This window comes from Pyrus communis, chromosome 6 (genome assembly GCF_963583255.1).
Source record: "Pyrus communis chromosome 6, drPyrComm1.1, whole genome shotgun sequence".
In the NCBI taxonomy this organism is placed as follows: domain Eukaryota; kingdom Viridiplantae; phylum Streptophyta; class Magnoliopsida; order Rosales; family Rosaceae; genus Pyrus; species Pyrus communis.
In genome coordinates, this window is record NC_084808.1 from 2,173,764 (window position 1) to 2,182,967 (window position 9,204).

General features: G+C 37.6%; 1 protein-coding gene across 1 annotated transcript; it reads left to right on the forward strand.

Annotated features, from left to right (window-relative positions):
* Positions 1-452: 452 nt before the first annotated feature.
* LOC137737332 (uncharacterized mitochondrial protein AtMg00810-like) lies at positions 453-1,276 on the forward strand. Its single transcript, XM_068476779.1, has 2 exons — positions 453-519; positions 627-1,276. Exons 1-2 carry the CDS (start codon positions 453-455, stop codon positions 1,274-1,276), a joined length of 717 nt encoding a protein of 238 aa, XP_068332880.1.
* The last annotated feature ends 7,928 nt before the right edge of the window (positions 1,277-9,204 follow it).

Here is a 9,204-nt window from a genome sequence, read left to right on the forward strand (position 1 = left end):
GAAAACCTCCAACTAGGCTGCAAGACTATGTTACTTATGCCTCACAATATCCTATTAGTGAAAGAATCAGCCTCGGTGAGTTCTTAACATCTCATGCTGCATTTCTCTGTGAAATTGATAAATGCAGTGAACCTAGAAGGTTTCAAGAAGCTTCTTTCCTTGCACAATGGAATCAATCCATGGCAAATGAACTTTGTGCTCTAGAAGAAAATAAAACTTGGAGCTTGGTTCAACTACCACCAGGAAAAAAGGCTGTTGGAAGTCCTTGGATTTACAAGATTAAATTCAAGGCTGATGGTTCTATCGAGAGACATAAGGCTAAGCTTGTTACTTGAGGTTTCACCCAAACCTTTGGGATAGATTACAAGGAAACATTTGCACATGTGGCCAAGATGAATTTAGGGAGGGTTCTACTCTCAGTTGTAATCAATTGTGGGTGGACTCTTTATCAAATGGATGTGAAGAATGCTTTCCTTCATGGAGAGTTACAAGAAAAAGTGTATATGCAGCCTCATCCAGGTTATGATAGTATTAAAGGCAACATGTTTTGTAAGCTGCACAAGGCAATCTATGGAAGGCTGGATTCCTACGAAGTAATACTGATTCCTCATTATTTGGAAGAACAGGCACCAGTGGGAAATTGGTGGTGCTCATCCATGTGGACGATCTCATCATCACAAAAGATAGTGTTGTTGAAATTGAGGCACTAAAACTCTTACTACGCCAAACCTTTGCTATCAAAGACCTGGGGAAGCTGAAGTATTTTTTGGGCATCGAAATGGCATCCTCTTCAAAGGGGCCATTTCTGCATCAACGAAAATATGTATTAGATCTTTTTCAGGAAGCAAAAATGCTTAATTGCAAACCTGCCATCACTCTCGTGGACTCTAAACTAAGGTTGAGCACAGATGGAGAAGCCATGCATGATGTGAGTTACTACTATCAACGATTGGTAGGCAAACTCATATATCTCACCATCACACATCCAGATATCACATATGCAATGAGGTTAACAAGCCAATTTATGCATTCTCCTACAGTTAATCATCTTAACATGGTTAAGAGAGTCCTGTGTTATCTCAAGGGTTCAATAGGGCAAGGAATCATTATGTGTAACAACAATTCCACTACCATCAGTGGCTACACTGATGCATATGGGCAGGGAATGCACTTGATAAGAAATCTACCACGAGCTATTGCACGTTTGTTGGTGGAAATCTTGTCACTTCGAAGAGCAAAAAGCAACATGTTAGTGCTCCCTTCAGTGAGAGGCTGATTATCGAGCCATCATAGCCATTGCATGTGAACTTATATGGCTTAAAAGGCTTCTTTCAGACTTAGGGTTTACTAGTACTACTCTCATGTCTCTTATGTGTGATCAAGTAGCCATGCACATCACTGTTAACCTTGTGTTCCATGAAAGAACGAAACACATTGAAGTAGACTGTCATTTTGTTGGAGCTCAAGTGCAAACTCAAGTCATCTGGACCATCTTCACGCAAAGCCATGATCAACTGGTAGATCTCTTTACCAAGGCCCTAGCATCTACTTCATTTCATTGTTTTTCCGGCAAGCTTGGCTTGATTAACCTCCTCGATCCAGCTTGAGGGGGAGTGTTGTTGAAGTGTGTTCTTTCCTAGCCTCTCGAGTCTGCTACCAAAGGGGACCCCTAAGGTAAATCTCTAGTGTAAGGCTCAATGTAATCTCTAGGGTAAGGGTAAGGCGAAATATATTATTTTAATTCAACTATCCTTTGATTTAAGGGAGGAGACTGATTGGGGTAATTTCTTTGTGTAAGGTTTAGATTAGGTAGGCAACTTGCCTTCTTCTTTCTTGTCGGGTGTTTGCAGCAGCCATCATTCCCATCTCTTTTCCCTCTCTCTTCTCATATATGCCCTGACTCACTCTTGTACACAGAAATATGAAATATACATTGAAACTTTAAATCAGAAAATCTACACTACATGATGATGATTTAGTCAGTTAAAAATATAAGATTTGTCTGAAGTGAACAAAGTAACCTATACAAAAGTAACTAATTACTTATTATTTACTTCTTAAAGAATAATAAGGACCTTTCTCTGGATATGCATGCATGGCTGCTCAAAGTACATTTGTGCGTGCATGCATATTTGCTTTGTTTTTGCCTCTTCAAAAGTTCATTTGGGAGAAAAACAAAGAAAATGATATTCACATTGATTTTCTCTTTCTGCACACGCATGTAAATTTTTCTAGTTAATTCTCCTTTAATTTATTCAAACTGCAAGTTAGAAATAAAAAGCATTGCGTGAGGGAATCAAGTAGCGATGCAAAAACCGTTTCCCTCTAATGATCAAGCGAAGAAACATAAAACCTCACGATATAATTATGCTTTAAGAAAATGCATATTAGACCACTTGATTGATGTAAACAAAATCTATGTTGATGTGATCAAGTATTTCATTGTAGTATGAAATCATTTTCTTTAAATGTCATATTTGTGTGTTGGTTAACTTTATTATTGCCCCATAAAGTGGAGATTAATAAAGTTCAAACCCTATTCTTTATATCGTTCCATAGGAGATTAATAAAGTTGTATTGTAAAATCGACGATGTTTGTGCAGTGGAATAAATGAAATAAGACACAAAATTTACAAGGTTCCTATACAATCAGTGTGACTGGAGTACGTCCTCGGGGCAGCAACGGTGCTTTCATTTATTATTTGTAATAATAGGAGTACAAAGATAACTCTCTCTATTCTCTCCACTCTTCTTCCTCTTTTTTCTCTTCCTTCTGTTTCTGCCTTGTGGCTTCTATGCATTTTGTGTCTTCCATAAGCCTTGTATTTATAGGGAAACCAAGAGCAAGCAATGTCAGACATGGAATGGAATGTTCTTAGTGGACAACTTGTTTTCCACACCAAGAAAGACAAGTTTTAGTGGCCAGTTGGGCCATCCACGTTTTATAACACTCTCCCTAGGATGGCCACAAGTCTTCGATTGACTTGTTATAATCTTGATCTTTTTTGGATGCTCTACCTGATTTCAAAAAATCCTTAGGCTGATGTGTGTCAATGCAATGCTTGAACTTTTGTGGGCTCATCGTTGATCTTTTTGCTTCACTCTCTTGCATAGCAGAAGTAGTGCACAACCTTTGCCTTTGAATGATCCTTCCAAACATCGCTTCTCAGTGACTCATCTATGCTTGGCAGCTGCAATGTAAAGAGCTAACATCCTATCAACTGTTCTAAAGTATTTGTTAAGGAAATTCAAGACCTAAAAACAATTGAAGATGACTACTTGAGAGCAATGCTAGGTACGTAATTAGGCAAATATTCCAGCAATCAACTCTAGATCGAAAGTTTGATTTCAGGTTCTGACTGATTGCTCTCTTTCTCCTAGTTTTGCAGGTAAGAACAATGATAACGAAAAGGACAGGGGAAAAGTATGATGTGAGATACTTTTGCTTTTGACCTTAATGATGTGAGATACTTATTCTCTAGAAGAAAACAGTAGAAGGTTTTGATACTGATGCAAAACTTCTCAATCAAAACTATTTTCTTGCTGAGGAAATGAGTTGAGCATTTTGAGTGACTTGGTTGAAGAGGTATTCTCAGAAAGGAGGAAGACTGAGTATTTCAAGATGCTTCGTTGAAAGTGCACACTTGAAGAGGAGGAAGAGTTAGGCATTCTTGCAGATCTGCCTTGCGATGGAGGATGAAGATTGACATATATAAGGATTTCTCAATAACAAGTAGTGGTGTTGTTCCTTTACTCTTGTCGGGAATAGTGGTGTAATTGGAACTGTAAAATTCACGCGTTTCAACTTTGTCAGAGATCTTTGACAAAGTTGCCCGTGATATTTGAAAAGCTGAGATTGATTGCATTTGAAAAATGCCAAAGAACTTTATTCAGGAAAATCTGGCTTTTGAAATTCGAAGAACGGTGCCTCTTCGATTTTTGAACAAGTGGCCCTATTGCCTTTTCTTTTATAGAGGCATCAACTGTGTTCAAAAGCACGCTCAGAAAGTTGCTGCCTGTAGAAATTGCCCGTTTTTCATTTCTAAGATTTCAATTTATTTGACCTCATTTTCCTTTATCGTTTTTGAAAATGGCTTGCCCATTTGACCGTTGTTTTAACTTGAATGTTGAGGAAGATGCAGCCATGTCTCCTCAAGACAATATATGGCACCCATCATTCTTATCCGCTAATGGTTCTCTTACAGTTGGGGACTCTGTGATGAAGAATGACATAATCGCTACAGTGGTAGCTAGGAATCTTCTCACTCCCAAGGATAACAGGATACTTTCAAAATGGTCCGATAAATTGGCTATTCAGGACTCTCTAGCTTTCAGTGTTCAGTGTGCGGGGTCTATATCCAATATGGGCCAACGTCTACTTGCTCAAATTTGCCAAGTCGAATTATTGATGGCTGAGGTGGCAAGCCTTAGACAAGAGATCAAAGGGCTCAAGCATGAAAATAGAGAGCTGCACATCCTTGCAAATAATTAGTCAACGAGCATGAAATGAAATCTTGACCAGTTGCAGGAATCCGAAAGTCGGATTCAAAGTGACCATCAAAGATTTGTGGCTTTATTCCAAGGGCACCAATTGCCTTCGCCGTTTGGAGTTTTACTAAGTATTGAGGCTCCAAATAATCAACTTCCTATGCCTCTTCTTTCTGTAGTTCCACCAAGTATTGAGATGTCACATGATCAATCTCCAATGCCTCTTTCTTTTGGGATTCTACCAAGTACTTGAGGCTTTACATGATCAACTTTTGCGAAGGCCCCCCTTGTATGTTTGTTTTGGAGTTGTACCTGTACATGTATGTATAAACATTTCCTCCCTTATGCCTGAAAAATTTTATTCTAGCTTTGTTAGACATAGAAGCCCATTGAAACTTTTGGTTTCATAATCAATAAATAAATGAGGAAACGATGAAATATTCTAGTTCCAAGAATGTAAATATCAATAGATAAGCTTCATTTCATTCCAATATAATGTGCTAAATATAATAAAGCATATACTTCACTAAGATGTGGTACTTCTGAACCAAATATCAATTCATCTTTACCCTCACAAAGATAAATGATTATTCTTAGTGTCTAAATATTGGTTAATCATTTGAGTATTCAACTCATAATCTTTAATCCATATGGTTCTTTAATAAGATAAACATCATGGATAAGATTCGTGTTGGCATATTGTTTGATCTGCAGCTCGAGACATTGTTTCTTTCAACACTTTATAATCTTTCTAGACTCTTTAGGAGTTCCAATCTAATATCAACAACTCTTGCAAGATATTTAATTTGTTGCAACAATATCATAATGATAGTACTCACTAAGACAATTTATACCATCCATTGGTATTGAGTACACAAATTATGCTTTACCCTTCTAGGGCTTACTTCAAGCAATTTGAATCCTTCAGGGATTTTCTACATTTCATGACACACTGCCCTTTTAGAACTTGTATAGAGCAACTTGCGCCCATGTATACTTGAGGGATTTATTTACAGAGATATGATGTGGGCGACATCAACATAAAACCTCATGATATAATTATGCTTTAAGAAAAGGTATATTAGACCACTTGATTGATGTAAACAAAATCTATTTTGATGTGATCAAGTATTTCACTGTAGTATGAAAGCATTTTCTTTAAATGTCATATTTGTGTGTTGGTTAACTTTATTATTGCCCCCAAAAAGTGGAGATTAATAAAGTTCAAACCCTATTCTTTATAACGTTCCATAGGAGATTAATAAAGTTGTATTGTAAAATCGACGATATGTGGTAGTGGAATAAATGAAACAAGACACAAAATTTACGAGGTTCCTCTACAGTCAGTATGACGGAAGTACATCCTCAGGGCAGCAGTGGTGCTTTCATTTATTATCTGTAATAATAGCAATACAAAGATAGCTCTCTCTATTCTCTCCACTCTTCTTCCTCTCTTTTTTCTCTTCCTTCTGTTTCTGCCGTGTGGCTTCTATGCATTTTGTGTCTTCCGTAAGCCTTGTATTTATAGGGAAAACAAGAGCAAGCAATGGCAGAAATGGAATGGAATGTTCTTAGTGGACAGCTTGTTTTCCACACCATTAAAGACAAGTTTTAATGGCCAGCTGGGCCATCCACATTTTATAACAAGTTGAATTTTTTTTCCTCCTCACTCCAATGTGCTGCATGACACCGTTCCAATCGTCCACATATATCCAGAAAAAGACCAACCCAAGTTGGGTATCAATGGTGGTTCGAACTCAGACTTATCATAATCATTCTTTAGGCTGAGAGACCAACCTAATTCACAAGCCACAACAAAGTATTCAGAGCCTCCATTGACCACCCTCGAGTACCATGTTGTTGTCTTCAATGGACAAACATACTTCATTAGAGACATACATTTTTTGGCCATGGTTCTAAATTATAAGGTCGGTAACGGCGGAGGCAGTAACAAGGCTAGAGTGGGTTTTAGCATAGGGAGAGTTTTAGTTGTTTGGGGTTAAAAATACTAATAATTTAGGCTATTTTATTATTTTTAATTATTATAGCCCCCTCAATAAGTAAAAGTTCTAACATTATGCTTTCATTGTGTTCTACTCTTCGAGATCTTCAAATCCATATAAATTTCATGGATTTTGGTTATGAAATGAAGTAGATATAAGCTTTAGAAAATTTTCCAGAAACCGGTGAATGCAGACAGTGGCGAACGGTAGAGACTGGCAGAGTGACCAGAGAAGAAGGGGTATATTCCATTAACTTTAACAGAATATTCTAACGACATCAAGTAACACCGTTAGAATTTAACGAAATATTCCTAATGCTATTAGGATTTTCGTCCTATGTGCCAAGCACGCGCCTCCGCGTGGCCGGCGCGTGTGGCCGTGCTTTGGCCGACGGTTGTGAGGGCACGTCCGACATCCAAAAAATTTTCTAAAAATATGGGGGTGTTCATGTGGTCAAGTAGATCACGTTGGTATATTCAAACACCCCATTTGAGCAGTTTATGAGGAATTAATCATAGGCTTTGTTTATGTGCTATTGAATTAGCGTTAAATTAGTTATATCGCATATAAGTGAGACGTACCCCGAGGACGAGCGTGGACAAGCAAAGCAAGGGGGCTACGATCCTGTTACTTATCAGTGAGTGGGCATTTGTTTTCTATATATATAAATATGCTTTACGATTTTCAAAAAACGCTTTTAATTGAATTTATGCCTAATATGCCATGTCTATACCGCTTATTACTATATTGTTGCATTAGTATTAATTATGAATTATACTATTTGATGCTGCGAAGGCTCAAGTAAGCTTTAGGTGAGTTAGCATGTGATTGGTCTTGTTGCATTGCATATTGCTATGCATTTATGCATTTAGAGCTTATTCTGCTGCACCCCGGTGTTAGTGCTCCTGCCCGAGGCCAAGGCTCAGCTTTTATATGATTGTTCACCTCCCACACCGAACGCTCACCTTGGATCCAAGTTTTGGTGCTAGCTTGTCGTACAGACCACAATAGGTGGTTCTAACTTGTAGGTGACATGCGATCTATCGCACAGCTTTCACGTGATCGTAGCACTTGAGCGTACTTATTTACACCCAGCCTGTCGTACAGGTCACATTTGGTGACTCCAACTCTTGTGTAGACATATGTTGATGAGCTATGGGTCCAGTCGTATAGGTCACGTTAAGTGACTCTGACCGGCATACTATTTTATATTGGCTTTACAACTGGCTTACAATTTTTATCGCTAAGATATTATGACATGGCATACTTCAATTTTCGCTGCTCTTGCTCATTGGTTTTCATACCTACATAGTAGTATTTTCTGGAAACTATATGGGTTTTACAGAGAGGGGTTATTATGTTCATAAAGTTTAATGTCTTTTCAAACCCTTTTTTTTGCCCACTCACCTTTCTGTTTTGCATCCCTCTAGGTTCTAGGTAGTTGTTCATCTTTGGTGGCTCACGAGGACTACACGACGGTTCTGACATCTCCATAAATAAAAGTAAGGATCTTCTCCCTATTTGTATAATTAGTACTTACTTAGTTTGACTACACTATTGTTTTACCTATGCTCTTATATGGGTGATTCTTATACTTGATCAATTTCACACACTTAGTATCTCTAGTTAAATAAGTTTAATTTTGGTTTTTAATTATTCACATTTCTTTTATTAGTATCACTTCTGTTGCGCCCTTGGCTACGTCACTCTCATGATGGCCAACACGTCTCGACTCCGGTCGGGGTGTGTTACAAGACATGCTTGTCGGGGAAGATATTTTGTCCGCACAACCTTACTCTACCGACAAAATTAGCTTTGTCGGGATAAGTTCTACTTTAGAAAAAAAATAAAAAATAAAAGATTAAAAATTCCAAAAATAAAAAATCTAATAATGCTCTTTGACTAGTAATATGTATATGTGCAGTGGCTATGCAAAGTACTAGGGTAAAGTACAAAAAACTACCTCAACTATTTGGGTCACGACAGTTTCATATCTCATCTTTTAAAATTGACAATGTCATACCGCATCTTACGAATTTGTGACAATGTCATACCGCATCTTACGAATTTGTGACAATGTCATACCTCCGTCAATTTTTCTGTTAAGTGCTGACGTGGCAAAAGATTGGGACCACTTTCTATTAAAAAATTATTAAAATATTATTAAAAACTAAAAAAAAAATATTTAATATTTTTTAAATATTAAAATAATAAATAAAAGTTAACAAAAAAAAAAAAAAAAAAAAAAAAAAAAAACCTTAGTCATCCCTTCCCTCCCCCTCTCTCTCTTCCCCATCTTCATCTTCTTCTGCTTAATCTTTAACACACAAAAAAAAAAAAAAAAAAAAAAATTGAAATCCCAACCCCACCCGCCCCCCAGGAGAAGGAGGAAGAACCGAAGAAGAAGAAGAAGAAGGAGGAAGAAGAGTAGGAAAAAAAAAAACAACTTTGAAAACCCAACCCCACCCGCCCAGGAAGAACCGAAGAAGAAGAAGGAGGAAGAAGAGGAAAAAAAAAAAAAAAAGAAGAGGAAAAAAAAAAAAAAATTGAAAACCCAACCCCCCCCCCCTTCCCTAGGGGAAGGAGGAAGAACCAAAGAAGAAGGAGGAAGAACCAAAGGAGGAAGAAGAGGAGAAAAAAAAAAAAAAAAAAGCCCAGAGGAAGGAGAAGGAGGAGAAGAAGAAGGAGAGGGGAAAGGGTCCCTGCATCCCTA